The 18267-nt window shown below is 38.1% G+C and overlaps 2 protein-coding genes across 3 annotated transcripts in view; one reads left to right on the top strand and one right to left on the bottom strand.

Annotated features, from left to right (window-relative positions):
* Positions 1–6969, top strand: part of LOC118265167 (ATP-binding cassette subfamily G member 4) — a 46058-nt gene extending 39089 nt beyond the window's left edge. For both annotated transcript variants that reach the window (XM_050705714.1, XM_050705713.1), the window contains exons 3-8: positions 121–426; positions 713–1287; positions 3171–3368; positions 3740–4138; positions 4290–4390; positions 5749–6969. In XM_050705714.1, the coding sequence (XP_050561671.1) occupies positions 121–426; positions 713–1287; positions 3171–3368; positions 3740–4138; positions 4290–4390; positions 5749–6249 (2080 nt within the window). In that variant the 3' untranslated portion in view covers positions 6250–6969. The remainder of the gene's footprint in view (positions 1–120; positions 427–712; positions 1288–3170; positions 3369–3739; positions 4139–4289; positions 4391–5748) is intronic.
* Positions 6970–9879: 2910 nt separating this feature from the next.
* On the bottom strand, positions 9880–16491 carry LOC126912642 (uncharacterized). Its single transcript, XM_050705694.1, has 4 exons — positions 16482–16491; positions 15747–16004; positions 13055–15060; positions 9880–9966 (listed from the first exon to the last, which is right to left on the bottom strand). The coding sequence occupies exons 1-4, from the start codon at positions 16489–16491 to the stop codon at positions 9880–9882; spliced, it is 2361 nt and encodes a 786-aa protein (XP_050561651.1).
* Between the last annotated feature and the right edge of the window lie 1776 nt (positions 16492–18267).

The raw sequence follows: 18267 nt of genomic DNA, 5'->3' as shown, positions 1-18267 counted from the left end.
TTAGAATTGTTCTGATATCACTAAAACGTAAATATTAATATACTTCTATAAACCGATATAAAGATGAGCAAGCTAACATTACTTACTGTTTTCTAAATATTGTTATCAATTTTGTTACAGAGGCTCACAGATTAATCTGTGCAACGGCGGTGCAGGCACGACAGCCATGACAGGCCTTCCAAAAATACCCAATGGGTATGGAGACCAGAAGAAGCCCATGGCCTCTCTGACACATCTGCCCAAACGTCCCCCAGTAGACATCGAGTTCTCAGACTTATCATACTCAGTTAGCGAAGGAAGAAAAAGGGGATATAAAGCTTTGCTCAAATGCATAAATGGCACATTCAGATCTGGAGAACTCACGGCCATTATGGGACCTTCCGGGGCTGGGAAAAGTACGCTTATGAATATTTTAGCGGGATACAAGTGAGTATTGTTATTTAAATATGTGATGCTTGAGATTTACTAGATTGTATAAAGTCTTTCGATGTCAGATGAACCTTAGGTCCGTTTTTCTATACTCGAAGTGCGACAAAAGATTTATTGCGTCATACCCGTAGTTAATATTCATTTTCATACAAAATAAACTAAATTGTTATTCCCACAGTTCGCACTTTTGAAAATGAGGAATTGCCCTCGGAATGCTACATTTGGAGTAAAGCCAAAAATGTTCTGAATTTCTTTGCGTTTACGATTCACTTTCTGATTCCAGAACGTCCAATGTCAGCGGATCGATACTCATAAACGGCAAGGAGCGAAACTTGAGGCGGTTCAGAAAGTTGTCCTGTTACATCATGCAGGATGACTGTTTGTTGCCACATCTCACGGTCAAGGAGGCTATGCACGTGTCGGCGAATCTTAAGTTAGGGAAAGACATGACAGTCACTGCCAAGAAGATCGTCATAGACGAGATTTTGGAAATGTTGGGGCTCGTTGAGGCGGGGGACACGAGAACTATAAACTTATCAGGCGGCCAGAAGAAGCGGCTGTCCATAGCTTTAGAGTTAGTTAACAACCCACCTGTGATGTTCTTCGATGAGCCTACATCAGGATTGGACAGCTCATCGTGTTTCCAATGTATATCACTATTGAAGTCACTAGCCCGTGGCGGTAGAACTATCATATGCACCATACATCAACCGTCCGCAAGGCTTTTTGAGATGTTCGACTTTTTGTACACATTGGCCGAGGGGCAGTGTATATACCAGGGGAAAGTTAGTGGGTTAGTGCCGTTCTTGTCTTCAATGGGTCTCCACTGTCCGAGTTACCACAATCCTGCTGATTACGGTGAGTACATCCCTATAACTCGAATCATTACTACCAATGGCCGTTTCAAATGAAAAGACAAACAAAAATTTCATTAGCTTCACCAAGAATGCAATAACTCAAGTCTGAAAGTAAACCATCACCTGGTTAACAGTTTATAAAATTATATTCTGAATAGATCAATCAGCAAAGTGTTATAGAACTACATAGTATGCTGCTGAAAACAGCTTTCGTTTGTTGACGCAACTAGTTCGTTCCCATTGAATGTAGATCAAGTTATTTCAGTCGTAAACAAAATAATCAAACGTTGAGATCACGTGCAACCGAGTCTTATGCGTCTATGGACAAAATATTTATTGGATGGACAATATTGACCGTGTTAAATTATAATGTGGCTTCAGTAAATGATATTTGATCTAGATCGCGGCGCATATTTTTAATCTTTAGAAAAATAGAAAGATGAAATAAATAATCTAAATTAAACCATGCTCGGAAATATTAGGCTTCGTAAATAGAATAGAATGTTGTGATAACTATCAATTTCTACTTCTTTACTTTTTATACAGCTCAGAATTTTAAAATAGCTTCTGTTTAAATTTATTTTATTTTTAAATTAGCTTTCAGAATTAATAAAATATGTATAGGTACAATTATTATTAAATAAACAACTGATTTAATATTATAACCGGTAAAAACAATAAGCTGAGTGAAGTAGTTAGGTACTTAGCTAAATTCACACTTCCCACTTTGTGACCAACAGACAGACATGGAAAAATATATAAGAAAAGCTAACATTACCCATTTATTACACACCATGCCATGGGACGACCTCGCAGTGATGTAATCCACGAAGGTTGAATTTGTTAAAGTTTATTTTTATCGCACTACAGACCGACTGACGACAAGACAATACTGACATATACCGTGCGGGTAATTAAATGGATTCCATCCATTATCCATGATATTGAGTATTTGCTTAGTAAAAGCAGACAGTATTTTATATTATATTATAAGGGGGTTACCTGTAAAACTACCAAATGACTGGACTATATTATTATGTATAGTAATAATAAATAGCCCCTACAACTAGTCAGAAGGTAAAACATCTGACAATAGACCTAATAGTCGACCTAGAGCTGCAGATAACGTAACAGGTTACTGGGGCTCCGGCTCAAAGCAAAAGAAGGAATGGGGAGGTTTTTAGTCAGTAAGAGTCTGACCCTTACGGTAAACCTACTCTCGATTTGATGTTACCTCCACTCAAAAGTGGAGAGCAGATGGCAATCGTTCTATGTAAAGCTGAGATATTCGATGCAATCTAGCTAGGAAGGCATCTGAGAACCATCTCCAACCTAGTTGGGAAAAGGCCAGGAAAAAAAGTCAATAGACGGAAGAAGAGTCTTATAACTACTGAAGCTATGAAATGATATGATCTTTATTTGCTAGTATTAGAGCAATTATTATAGTTACACTCATAATGTATCCAGTACTACTTTCTTTTATAATGATATCGAAATAGGGAATAATGACGTCATAAAAACTTCTATTAACTCAAATAACCTAGTTGCGTCAACTGTTACTACTATAGACAAAACAAACCATCCATTTTCTTTATTGTGTGTACTGTGTCTTTACTTTTGAATCAGCGTCACTGGTAACAATACTGCATATTATCTATGCTATTTATAGCACACACAAACACATTTGCATCATTAAAAAAGACATTAAAAAATAAATCTACCGATACTCTAAAACTCATCTATTAGAAAATTAAAAATGATTTAGATTCTTAACTTCATTTGAAATAGGTAAACTTGAAGCCCTTAAAATCTAAAGCAACCATTAAACAAAAAAGAAAAAATAAAGTCTATATACGATACTAACTACACACCTTATCATTACAGTGATGGAAGTAGCAACAGGAGAACACGGTGACTGGGTGCACAAGCTGGTGATGGCAGTGAACAAAGGCAACTGCGGCAGAGGACAGTCCTCCTCATCATCATCGTCCTCCTCCGTGCCGCAGAACATGAACTACAACAACCAAACTAGCAAGAACAATGCCCAAAAAGCGGAGCAGCAAGCACTCGCTATTGTGATAGGTGAGCATGATAAAATGGTTTTTATTGCAACACTAGAGAGATTATTTTTGTTTGTATGTTTGGATCTAGTTAGTGCTATTTTATAGGAACTTTATATTATAGTAGTTAGTGATATATCTGTGGATTGATCAGAAGATGTACAGTAAGGATTTGATGTACAAACTCTATATTTTGTTGCAGATAGTTTGAGAAAACATACTAATTTTAGAATAGAGTAACATTGAAAATGAAATGCATAACCTAGTTTTAGTGTCTGCCAAATACATTCCTGGACAGAATTAAGCAAAAACTTCTAAACAAATCATTAACTGGCTAGACCTAATTTTGCTTTGGTTATAATAGTAATGAATATTCTTCTACGTCTTTTCCAGATAAACCAACCTGTACTGTGATAGACATGTCCGAACCAGTTCTAAATCCTGAGAAGCAGAACGCTTTACCCAACTCTACGAACCTTGCACCAGTTACATGCACCACCTCACTCCTGGACTCCAGCGAAAGCTTCACAAAGAAACCAATCAAGACCGGCTTCCCGACATCAGGATGGAAGCAATTTTGGATCTTATTGAAACGTACTTTTAGAAGCATTTTGCGAGATCAGATGTTGACGCACTTAAGGCTATGTTCCCATACAGTGGTTGGACTGTTAATTGGGTTCTTGTATTATGATATTGGAAGAGATGCCGCGAAGGTGATGAGCAATGCTGGCTGTATATTCTTTACTGTGATGTTCACTATGTTTACTGCTATGATGCCTACTATTCTTACATGTAAGTATTCTTTGTAATTGTGTAATTAATTGATAGGTTCTGCATGTTCCAAGATGGTCCTAATGTAGTGCCTAGGGGAACACCTTAATAAATATGACCAATTCTTCTTGTCTTTCATGTTGTGTTGATCATGAAATATTCTTTGTTACAGTCCCTACTGAGATGAGCGTGTTTGTGAGAGAGCATTTGAACTACTGGTACTCGTTGAAAGCCTTCTACTTCGCTAAAACTATGGCGGATCTACCGTTCCAGGTAACTTGATTTTTTTTATAAAATAATCTTGACTGTCTGGTTATAAGTGAAGGATAATTTAATCACCCAGAAAGTGACGTTAGTGATGATACTATATAACACGGAATTGAGACAAGTGCTAGGAAAAAGTGCTCGATTAAGAAATGATTGTCTTAAAGAAAACTCCATAACAGTACTATCTCATTATCAGATTAATTTAAAAAGTAGACATCCAATATTTTAGAAGTAAAGGTAATGTTTCTAAACATATACTGATGTTTAACTCAAACTTCTATTGGTTTAATCTTAACCGTCATGACGAAATAACGCCTGTTACCTAAGCTGTCCCACTTATCACATAGATCTTATATCATAGGTCGCCGGTGAAAGTTGGAACTGCACTAACTTAATATTACGATCTGTTGAGAAACGGCAGTAACTTATGCTGTTGATAGGTTAACTATGATTTTATAATCAACCTCTAGAAGTGTTCATTGGTTTATTCAATTTTAAAATTGTCAGTAATGTGTGGTCTAGAATTTGAATTATCCGAATAATAATGAAAATTTTGCGTCTGTTTCACCACCTTCATATACATACATGCCCCATAAAATCATATTACAGATAGTGCATACAGATTATGTTCTTATTTCAAAGTTATCTGATACATGGTGGCTACCCAGACATTGTCAAACAAGTCCTTAGTAAAGAGCACCTTAAAATTATTTTTGAATAAATTATGTTACAACGTCTAGTGAGTGTTTGTATTTTCTATCGATGTAATTTAAACCAAATTTCATGGTTGTGAGAATTAAGTTTGGTAACACAAAATTTCAAACCATACCAACAAATGAATGTCCCAATAACACTAATTACCCAATAATATACCATTTTATCTCCACAATACTGACTGACATGGCCTCAATTGGTTATAAAGGCACCGCAGCTGTCGGTTCCTCGTCACGACGATACAATTGGACTTGTAATAAATATTGACGCCGGCCAAAGTCAAACATGTTACATTGAACGCTCAATAATAAAACGGACACAAAAGTATTATTGTCATTCTTTGTTGATAAAACAAATCATCGGTCGCTTACAAAGTAACACCTGTTTCAAATGCTATCTCTTCATGATAATGGAACAAATCCTGTCTGGTTTTATCATAATCTCTGAAAAATCTTTAGACTATTATTTACGTACTAACATTTAAGATTGTAACTGACGTTTTAACATCAAATGTATTAGCAGACACTGTTGGTTGTAATGAAAAATCTATAAATCTACTCTGTAAGAAAATCGATGATCGGGTTGGGTAAAAATTACAATATTTAAGATTCACCAATAGCATACTCAATAGATTTATTTTATCTTTCCAGATAGTCTTCAGTGGCGTCTACGTAATGATAGTGTACTTCATGACCGGCCAGCCGATGCAGACAGATCGGGTGCTCATGTTCACGACCATTAACATCCTGACGGCCCTGGTGGCGCAATCCCTCGGCTTGCTCATCGGGGCCGCTATGAAGATAGAGACCGGGGTCTACCTGGGACCAGTCACTACCATCCCTGTAGTACTCTTCTCAGGCTTCTTTGTTAACTTCAACGCAATTCCCAACTACCTACAATGGCTTACTTACCTCAGCTACGTTCGATACGGATTCGAAGGAGCCATGCTGTCAGTCTACGGCTTTGGAAGAGAAAAGTTACATTGTTCCGAAGCTTACTGTCATTTCAGAAACCCTAACTTGTTCTTAAAGGAAATGACTATGGATAAGGCGAATTTCTGGATCGATGTCGGCGCACTGAGCGCACTCTTCGTCTTCATTAGGGTAATCTCTTACTTAGTCTTAAGGTTCAAATTGAAGATGATGCAGTAGACGCATGCACAAAACGATCAGCTTCGTTGGCGGTGATTTATTCTTTCAATTTGTCGATTTTGATGGAATCGGAGTTAAGTTTAAGAATGATTGCGTGGTTGAGTTGGCGTGATTGTACCAAGAGGATATTATGAATCATTCCTACGGATAAATTATTACGTTGAAGTTTGTCGGAGCTTCGTGTGATTGATGATGAGGTGTTCAGGCTCGTAGAATTATGGGAGTTTGTTTTTAATATAAACGTGTTGTCACAGCTAGCTATGCTTTAATATTAGGAACGTACTTAATGGGGTATGCCCCATATAGCTCAACGGTCTTAAGTCCGATTCTATTCCAAAAACTTTGATCATCACGGATTCTGATAGCAAGTTCGTAGTAATAATAATAAAATAGTTTTCGAAATACTTTAGCTTTTTAGTACGCAGATAAAATATAGATTGTTTATACGTACCCATAGGGGATAGGCGTTAAGGTTTTATAGGAAATCGGGCCCATGACTTAAATTTTAAGTTCCTTAATTAGTGATTTTTCATACGTTAGTTTACGATTCATTTTAAACATCACGCGTAGGCGATATCTACTTGTATGTACTCAACATTCTTAGGTATTTAATTAGTATTTTAAAGTACTTTTCATTACGCTAAAGATTTTTTCGTAAATCTCTATGTCTATCCTAATTACCAGTATTTATTATTAAATAAACGACTGTGATTTTTATAATTATGTTGTTTCAATTATTATCCCTAATGTTCAAATGCCTAGAGGAGGAGGGTTGATTGAGGGATTGATGTGAGCCACTTTTCCATGATATAATCTAGCCTAAATTTTATGGGGGAGAAGGATTACTAGATCTAGCTAGAATAATCCTCATTCCAAATTAACATACTGACATGATAATAAAGCAAAAATGTTTTTTTAATACCAAGGGAAAGGAATTCAAATTAAAATACTTGGGTGAGCAATATCGTTAAAGAAATTAAGTAATTTATTATGACTCATAAATTCGCACATCTCTAATTACATTCCAGCAAGCCTAATGCTATATACCAAACACACTTTCTCTGTGATACTTAGTATGTGAGAATTTCGAATTAGTTTTTTTAGAAATCACTAAATACTATAATGTAAGTACCGCTACCGACCCACTCGGCGCGTCACGTTTCACCCGTCTCAAAGAGCCGGCAGACCATCACAGATAGGGCCCACTAGGGTCAATGCCTACAGGGGTCACGGGTGTGACCAGCCATAACTCCACAACTCTGGCAGAAGTTGTAACTGGGCAGTACCTATTTAGTCAGTTAGAGTCTTTATTCTCCCTTATGTGTGCCCTGGGTTACACAGAGAAATTTCCGGAGTAATTTTTTATGATCTTCATTCTTAGAAAAAAACTAGGTTACAAAACTACCACCCACTGATATTACAAAAGAAACAATGGTTTAACATAATATATTTTTTTTATAAATTAATAGATAGTGATTCATGAGACCTAGGTAAGCAAGTCACGTTGACTAAGCACACAAAATTTACCTATTAGGTATTCCATTTACTGTCCATACAAAGTTATCTGCTGCTGATAAAAAAAAGAAATTCATATTATAGTTATTATCAAATATGATTCATGAGGTTTAGTGTGGTTGGATGGCAATCATACTAAACTGGATTCAAAGTCGACGCCATAAACGCGGTGTTATTGATTTTGGTAGTTTCAAATTTTCAACTAAAGTTAACATAACGCCATCTACCGGTTACAGAGAAAACTTATTGATGCGTGTTGCTGCAGTGACTGATGTGCGCTCTACAAATAGTTCACGTTTAGATGTAGATGTCATTGTGTGGCACTACAGTAAAAATGTTATACTTTCGTATTCATTAGTTCCTACCACAAAATGTTAAACATTTTAGATAGTAATGTAATGTAAGATCCTATTTCTCGTATTATTTATAGTTATCAAAACTTCAATACCTATCCAAATCGACATTTTTGATGATAAATTATAAAAAAAAACTGCAGTCATTTTAAAAGTACCTTAGATTTGAAGAGATTAATCCGTCATTTTAAAAAAGCTAATTGCCAAAAAACCTGCTATAGAACTAAACGCCAAACTAACTAGCCCATTATATTAACCGACTATAAATTTCACTTCGCAAATTCACACTCGCTCGCTCGGGATACAATTAATTCGTAATCGAGAACATTTCCGACGCGCACGTCCGATTAGATACCTCTGCTTTAACAGAATCGATTAATTATTTATCGATTGCGACCTTTGGTTTACGCAAATCGATTAGTGGTAATCGATTAATGAGGGTGTGATGAGTCGCTTATTGAGTTTGGAACCCTTGATTTGGTAAATTGCGGTTGTAAATGATATCATATCGTCATGTTCGTCAATTAGAGGGTTGGTAGCGGTGATGAAATACTCTAGAGTTGTTTCATCAGTCATTTTGGTCATTAAAGTGAAAGTAATTGACGGTTCTTTGTCGTATCCGTCGCTTTTATGTCGTAACTAGCTGAACAGACGTTGTTTTGCCTTATAAATTATTTCTAGGTCTAGACAACAACCCTTATCACTTAGGGGTATGAAAAACAGATAGTAGCCGATTCTCAGACCTACTGAATACGCATATAAAATTTGGTAAAAATCAGCAAAGCCTTTTTGTGCGGTAACTAACATTGTGACATGGAATCTGGCTGGTTCTACAATTTGACTACTTCTTCTGTAAGATAAGTCACATATTGAGTGTGGGAGATCCATGCTTTGGCACGAATGGACCGGCTCGACTGGAGTGATACCACGGCCTTACTGAAAACTGACGTAAAACAATGGCTAAACTATTTCGTCGTATGAGTTAGGTTACCAGTTGCAAAATTACCTAATCACCGAATAGTAACGCAAAAAGTACGATGGTACTGCTATCTCTCATAGCAAAGCAGCCATCAATAAGTATTCAATAGTTTCTTTATTAAATAGATACCATAGACTGTCCTTTATTAATATAATATCTAAAAACTTAAACACAAGTAAACCAAAACAATTTATTTGTGTTGGTACAACAATTACAAACTGATTACCAAGTTTTGTCTTAATTGTGGTGTGTGGAACACCCAGCCATTAGCCAGTAAAGCTCACACCTTCAAAGACACGTGTCTTCAAAGTGCTAGGGATGTAAACCGCAATAATTGTGTTAGGTCTAATGATGAGTTGCTAAGCAACGGTGTACTGCAGGGGCGCAAATATTTGGTCCCAGTACAAGGATTGGTGTTCAAATGTTAAAATATTTTAGTTGGTGGTCATTTTAGGGACATTCGTTGTTAAAAAGTGAAATGAAATTGTTTATCTAGGCAACTAAACATAAAAATAAAGAATGGTTTTGGATTTAATAATATTATTAGATGTTTGAAAATTAAAGTTTGCCGAAGCATTGGACAAGACTAAAATGTTTGACTGACTTGGTATTTATTAATTAAACTGTATACTTAGCAGTAAAACCTTCCAATGAACAGACGAGCGTTATTGTTACTCTTTTTATACCCAAGTATCACTGGAAGTAAAGAAAACAAACCCATCCCATCCCATTACTTTCCTAACCATTGATAGAATTCCTCGGAGTTGGTCAAAAACCGCACATTTAGACCGCACGTTCCTCACAAGCTACTTGCTCGCCACCGCATATTAACCAACGGTCCACACTTCTACACCACATTAAAAAGGGAATCTGGAAAAACAACGTTTTATATTGAAACCAGTGCATCAAGATTTAGCTTTAGTAAAAGTTAAATGCAGCAGGTGCAGGAGTGCAGAGCTATACCTTTTCATGATGTATGGATAAATCAAATCAACCATTATTTGGCTTTTAGTATTATTGTAAACTTAAAATTATACGCATGCTGTGGTTATATAATACAGATTAGCCTAAGGTATTTTATATATTACTGTTATTTTCATTGTGCAATATTACTGTATTTATGTTGGTGACACTATATAAATAAATATTTTTTATGGTTGCGGAAGTCATATTTGTAACCAAAAGCTCTTCTAGGAGGTACACAAATTGTTCCTTAAAAAAGTCTTGCCACCCACACCCTCTCGAGATTATAGTCTTAGCGTCTTAGATACTAAGAAAAAAAGGTTACTAAATACCACAGGAATTTTAAAGAGTTTCAAAACTTTTTTCTCCTTTGTGAAATTAGCATCGAAATAAAACATTTACATAAGGAACTTCGTTTTATCTTGTAATTTCTATGTTAATCAGTCCCGTTTGACCTTAGAAATGTTCGGAACAGGAAACAATTCTACTAAAATTAAATTGATTTTGTTCACTATTGGAGTTTCTACATTGTATGAGATATTGTTCGTTGAAAATAAACTTTATTCATTTCATTGTGAAACTAATCCGTTTACCAGCAAAGGGGTCGGTGTTTGAAATTTGGTTTTCGTCTATTTTTGGATTGACGACCTTATTGTGTTGTTGTTAGAGGCAGAATTGGATAACTCGATTCGTTTATTTTGATTTAGAGATGTACAAATGAAAACTGCTTCAATCGTAAGACAGAACAATGAGAAAAGCAAGACAAAACAAGTTTATAATAAAACAAAATTAATAAGTAAGAAATATATATACTTCAGATATTGTCCAAGTCCAAAAACTTTGATTCTGTGTGCTTTTGATGTCACAAAAAGAATATTCAGCCAATATATTTTTTCTGATCCGGAGCTGCGAACTACCTAGCGGGTTTAACGAGGCTGCGGCGAAAAGCAGGAGTAGGAACGGGTTGATTTTTGGTCCGTAAGAGTCTGACTCTGCCTCTCGTCTCACCCAGGTGGGAGAAATCATTGGATGGCTTCTCCCTTCTAAAAAGACAATGTCACGTTAACAGCAGAATAAACAAATTCTATGTAGCTAATAGCAAAGTGACCTAGTTTACTAGAACTCACAATATAACGCCCTAAGTCTTAACCATTACTCAGAAAACAAGTAAATAAACAACAGAGTGGCCATTTTACATACAACACTTGAAAAGTCACAAACATTTTGTCAGTTTATTAAACGTCAACAACAAAGTTGGCACATTCGAGTTACAATGTGCCATTCCAAGTCCGTTTACGTTTACTCTCACATTTTATTGCTGGCTGTTTACACAATTTATTCTAGTTTCGAATTTTCGATCCTTTCGAGATTTTTGGCGGTTCAATGAATTTTTGTTTGGCTTTTTTTTTTAATGTCACGCCTTTAATCCATGAAGGGGTAGGCAGAGGTGCACATTGCGGCACGTAATGTACACCCACTTTGCACCATTTGCGTTATAAGTCCCATGTAATAGGGGGTGAGCCTATTGTCATATACTAGGCACAATTCCAGATTCCGTGCTACTACTGAGAAATTGGCCCAAAAGCCCAGTAATACTTTGCCCGACCCGGGACTCGAACCCGAGACTCCTTGTCCGGCAGTCGCACTTGCGACCACTCGACCAACGAGGCAGTCAGTGTTTTGCTTTTTGTTCTTACAATACGACAATCAAGTCGTTTATTATAAGTTTTGTAAGTTTCGTGGACAATTTCTTAAGACTTTTGACTTTGGGCATTATTTAGCCGCTATACAAATCTATAATGTTCTGTTCCAGTAGTAGTTTTGGAAAATCTTTTGTTCTTATTATCTTAATACTCTTCAAGGCTCGGTTCATATCTGACGGATGCGTCGCGTATTATCGGTCGCGTAACGCCAGAACAAACAAATGTATAGAAAAACACTTGACCGTTCACACTCGACCGATGATACGTTAGTGCAACCGATGATACGCTCGACGTATTTTACGTCAGATATGAACTGACACTAAGGCTCTCCCACACCAATATTTTTCTACAACAAGTAGTTTCTGCCCCATTCAGACCTGTCTAGTCCGGTCACCTGTAACATAATAGCTCAATAAATGTTATTACATTAATAGATGTTCCAAATGATAAAGATACTACTAAAATATAGAAATGAAATGAAATTGTTCGTTTCATATTTAATTCTCTGGAGGCAATCCACGTGGACAAAAAATAGGTCATTCTTTTATCTTAACATTTCATTCAAGATGAGATTCAGTTACAATTTGTTGTAGTATAATAATTTGATGTGAAAACGCATCCCAGAGCTCTTCAAATCTTCGTCATAGGTCCATAACATCCGGGTATTTCCGTAGCCCCGGGCAGGGTCCTTTGAAACCCTTAACTCATCCATTCTTAAGATTAACAATAAACACTTTAAATGTTATGGTATTTTCGGAAGTAATTTCCGTAATTTTTCCTTCTTCACTATAATTAGAACTTGTGACGGGATATTTACCATGTTTATTGAATTTGGTGAGTTTCCGATATTTCGGCACTGTTGCAAGCGCCATGATCACGGATTAACTGGAGTAAATGCGGGTGGGTGTTCACGAGCAGACAAATCGGTCTACCCGCTTTCTCGTTCGTTTCTTGCTGACGTCACTAACACCACTACCATTGTCACTTGTATCTCGGTTTAGCTCTCGACACACAAAACTCACTGTGTCCGCTCGCGAACTTTTTTCTTTCTTGGCACTTTTGCGGGTTTTACACAGTTGGACCACTGGATTCCAAGCCCTCGACAGTTGAAACCCATCCTCCCGGTTGAAGTTTTTGTACTTGGTTATCTCAATCGCTTCTCTTACCAGTCTAGGTATATAGTGGCGTTCTGTCGAGATAACCTGTGGGTTATGTAACTCAATCCAGTGGTTTGATCCAGCCTCCAGGATGTGTTGAGCTATAGCGGATTTTTGTGCGTCGTTGTTTTTCACCGCTCTGATATGCTCAGAAATTCTACAAGCCACAGTACGCTTAGTCTGACCGATATATGATTTGCCACAACTACAGTCCACTTTATAGACACCAGGTCTTTCTAGAGGGAAGCTATCCTTCGGCGAGCGCAGCATCTGGGAAACTTTCCGGAAAGGAGTGAAGACAGTCTTAATGGCGTATTTGTGGAGAATGTTTGCAACCTTATCTGTCACTCCCTTCACATATGGCATAAATGCTGGTTGCCTCTCAACCTCGCACCTCCGATGTCTATTAGTGGGTTTCTTCTTGTGCTTTGCAATCCTATATCCGTTACTCTGCAGCACCTTCATCACATGTGTCAGCTCCTCCTGTAGATGTTCCTCGTCGCATAAATCATATGCGCGGTTGGTGAGTGAGGTGACTACAGAGTTTAGTTGTCTGGGATGGTGGTGAGAATCAGCTTGTAAATATCGGTCAGTGTGAGTCGATTTCCTGTAAACCGAGTGTCCTAGAGAGCCGTCAGCACGAACTAAAATCTTCACGTCCAGAAATGGCAATGTCCTCTCATTTTCCAACTCGTAAGTGAAGTTAATCTTCGCGTGCATGTTGTTTAGATGTGCCAAGCATACTTTCACCTCTTGTTCGCTCCCCTCTATGATACAGAAAACGTCATCGACATACCTCTTCCACAGCTTTATAGATGTGGTGGCAGTGGAGATAGCCAACTGTTCAAAATGTTCCATCCAAATGTTGGCCACCACCGGAGCCACTGGACTGCCCATTGCCACACCATCAATCTGTAGGTAGTACTGACCCTGGTATACAAAGTAACTGGTACACAAGCAATGATGAAGCAGCTTAACATACTCGAGAGGGATGTTGTTCTCTTGCAATCTCAACTTCACCACTTCCATGCAGTCTGCCACCGGAACATTTGTGAACAACGACTCAACATCAAAACTAACCAATAGATCGTTAGGTCGAAGTTTGATGGACTGCAGTATGTCAATAAAATGCCTCGAGTCCTTCACATATGATGTCGAACGTCCAACCAATGGTTGCAGTATACTAGCCACATGCTTCGCCAGGTGGTAAGTAGGCGAATCTATCTGGCTGACTATGGGTCTCAGTGGAACATTCGGCTTGTGCACCTTCGGCAGACCATATATTTTGGGAGGTTGTACATTTCTTGGACGGAGCAAGTACTTAAATGTGTCATCTGTAAGTATATGTTGACATTCTTTTAGGATTTTGTGTGTACTGCGATTCGTCCGCGCTGTCGGGTTGTAGTTCACTCTCTTGTAGGTGTTTACATCACTTAATAAGTGGCGAATCTTTTTATCATACTCCGTGACGTTCATAACCACTGTAGCATTCCCTTTGTCCGCTTTAAGTACTAACACGTCCTCATCTTGGCGGAGATTACGTAGTGCGGCCTTTTCTTCAGTTGTGATGTTTGGCGTTGGAAGTTTGGCGTGACGTAAAGCAACGGCTGTGTCCTGTCTCAACACATCGGCATCACTCGCCGGTATCTGATTCCGTCTTATTACTTCCTCCACACTTCCTATCACTTCTTCATAAGGGATGTGGTTTGGAGTAGGAGCGAAATTCAACCCTCTCTCTAGTACTCCAAGTGCACCTTGTGACAATACCTTATCGGACAAATTAACAACCGTTCGAGTTTCTAGTGAGTTTTTATCGTTGTCACTTACCGGTTTTTGTGTTCGAATCAGTGACTCATACTTTTGTTGTTTAACCGCTGCACTCATTTCTTGAGAGCGTTTGGCTTGCAAGTAGGTAATACGATCACAAATATCGAAGTCACCAGATGTCAACAACGCACTACATTTAAGATGCAAATAATACAACTCACGACTGTTCTCATCCATTTGGTATCTGGTATTGCGGATAACCTTCCGTAGCAACTTTACACTCGCGTTCCGTAGAATACTAGCGGAGTTGTGGATGTCCTGCCGAGGTTTCAGTCTCACACATACAGGGATAACGTCCGCATCTCTGCACTTAACTAAAAAGTTCAAGGACTCCTCCAAACAACCACACTTTTTCCGCGCGCGTTCTAGTTGTTTTATTAATTTAACACTATCCGGCCCGTACCGGTTCGCGATATAAGTTTTTAAACTGACATGGTCACTAACACTATAATTAGAACTTGTGACGGGATATTTACCATGTTTATTGAATTTGGTGAGTTTCCGATATTTCGGCACTGTTGCAAGCGCCATGATCACGGATTAACTGGAGTAAATGCGGGTGGGTGTTCACGAGCAGACAAATCGGTCTACCCGCTTTCTCGTTCGTTTCTTGCTGACGTCACTAACACCACTACCATTGTCACTTGTATCTCGGTTTAGCTCTCGACACACAAAACTCACTGTGTCCGCTCGCGAACTTTTTCTTTCTTGGCACTTTTGCGGGTTTTACACAGTTGGACCACTGGATTCCAAGCCCTCGACAGTTGAAACCCATCCTCCCGGTTGAAGTTTTTGTACTTGGTTATCTCAATCGCTTCTCTTACCAGTCTAGGTATATAGTGGCGTTCTGTCGAGATAACCTGTGGGTTATGTAACTCAATCCAGTGGTTTGATCCAGCCTCCAGGATGTGTTGAGCTATAGCGGATTTTTGTGCGTCGTTGTTTTTCACCGCTCTGATATGCTCAGAAATTCTACAAGCCACAGTACGCTTAGTCTGACCGATATATGATTTGCCACAACTACAGTCCACTTTATAGACACCAGGTCTTTCTAGAGGGAAGCTATCCTTCGGCGAGCGCAGCATCTGGGAAACTTTCCGGAAAGGAGTGAAGACAGTCTTAATGGCGTATTTGTGGAGAATGTTTGCAACCTTATCTGTCACTCCCTTCACATATGGCATAAATGCTGGTTGCCTCTCAACCTCGCACCTCCGATGTCTATTAGTGGGTTTCTTCTTGTGCTTTGCAATCCTATATCCTAAACCGAGATACAAGTGACAATGGTAGTGGTGTTAGTGACGTCAGCAAGAAACGAACGAGAAAGCGGGTAGACCGATTTGTCTGCTCGTGAACACCCACCCGCATTTACTCCAGTTAATCCGTGATCATGGCGCTTGCAACAGTGCCGAAATATCGGAAACTCACCAAATTCAATAAACATGGTAAATATCCCGTCACAAGTTCTAATTATAGTGTTAGTGACCATGTCAGTTTAAAAACTTATATTTTTCCTTCTTGTCTAAATTAAATCGAAAGTATACTAAACTCATTTTAGTATAACAAATTCCTTCGACTATATTTCTGTTATCTTCATAAATATATAGTCTACAATGGAACTACTTATCCGACGAATGAGAGGGGACTACTATAGCTATCTCTGCCACTCATAGAATAAGTGGAACGTACATACATCCTATATATGCATGTGAAATCCTTTGAAGTAAAATCCACAAACGTGGAACCATTTCCGCGACTATCTTTGATGAATGTACGAGAGGAAAGCAGGGTTCAAAACTTCCCGTATTATTGTAGGCAAGGTAATAACCACCTTTGTTATTCAAGTACTACCTCCACCTACCCTTTAGTAAGGCAATATTAACTAAACAGCGTCTAAAAATATTTTCTTCCTTATTTACTCGGTAAAAGGGTGCAAAAAGGGTCCCATTTTTTGCGAAAATTACATAAAAATGTAAGGAAAACGCATGTCGTGCAAGAAATTGACTTAATTCCCGAGTTTTTCCTTTGAGAAACAAGAATTGCTAGGCAAGGAACGATGCATGCTCCGGGACCCCACGTAAGCAATAACGTATAAAAGGTCGCAATAAAATAAAGCACAATTGTTTTTATTGTGCAGTTAAGTAAAGTTCAGTTATTTATTGAACACGACTTGTTGTTTGAGTGCTATTTGCATTTATCCTGATAATTGCTCGAGTTCTCAACTGTTCGCCATGATATTTTTAGAGCTTTTACATTTTTATGTTAGCGATAATGTAAGAGAGATTTTCGATACTTTTGCTGATTTATATTTTATCTAAGTGTGGTAGAGCCATGCAGTGTGGTAGAGTACAGCCTCATAGAAAACCGATATGAGACAACACTTGTGTTTTGTTTCAAAATCTTCCTAATCCCCGATTCTCCAACAACCCTTAAAATCCTAACAGTTGGTAAGCAGGAACTTTATCTGTTTTATTGATTTGTGTGAATTACATGGTAGTATTTCGTCGTATTTCGCATGTTTTGTAAATTATCTAATATAAAGCAAACTTTAAGTGTTCTCAACACTTAAAGTTTGCTTTGGCTAAGGGCGAGCTTTAGTAAATAACATGGTGTCACGTTATACATATGTACATTTAAACGAATATAAAGTTTAAACATCAGATACATTTGTATCATGTCAATGAGGATTTATCTAAAATCCATTCGTTCACTTGAATAAAAGTTCATTCACTTTATCAATGAAAAGGTATCGAGTGAATGGACTTTCAATTGGCTCAAAATAGCGGCTGCATTGGTGGATCTTGTAAATCCATTTACAATAATTGAATCTTGGAAACATCTGGGAGACCCTTCGTGTTTCTTGATGTAGTTTTGAAGAACACTCGTGTAACTTATTCAATTATAACGGACTATCGACTATTATGAAGTTTGATCATTAAATAAATTCCTTGCAGACAGCCAATAATTAGCTGCATCTGGCAAAATTTAATATTTTAATGGATTTTATTATGACTACGAATACGAGTCCCAGTTGGGCGCCATTTGGTTGTGTTGGGCGCCATTACATGATTTGATTGAAAATGTGAACTTTAATATCGTGGAATCTAGTGGCTTCGGCACGAATGAGCCGGCTCGACCGGAGTGATACCACGGCCTCACAGAAAACCGACGTGAAACAACGCTTGCGTTGTGTTTCGTTGTGTGAGTGAGGTTACCGGAGGCCCAATCCCCACCTTCCCAATCTTACCAATCCCCGATTCCCGAACGACAACCCTTAAATTCCTAACCCCCAAAAAGCCGGCAACGCACTTGTAACGCCTCTGGTGTTTCAAGTGTCCATGAGCGGTGGCGATTGCTTACCATCAGGTGATACGTCTGTCTTTTTTCTTTCACAAAAAAAAAACCAAATTGCAGGGGCGAAATATCAAAACCTTACTATTAGACTAGTTTCGTAGGTTGATATTTTGGCTAACCATCTTCCATCGCCATATACCATTAACCGCTGAATCTTCATATCCTCGTCC

Source organism: Spodoptera frugiperda, chromosome 28, assembly GCF_023101765.2.
Source record: "Spodoptera frugiperda isolate SF20-4 chromosome 28, AGI-APGP_CSIRO_Sfru_2.0, whole genome shotgun sequence".
Lineage (NCBI taxonomy): Eukaryota > Metazoa > Arthropoda > Insecta > Lepidoptera > Noctuidae > Spodoptera > Spodoptera frugiperda.
Note: the sequence above shows the minus strand (reverse complement) of the source record. Positions and strands in the feature narration are given on the sequence as shown.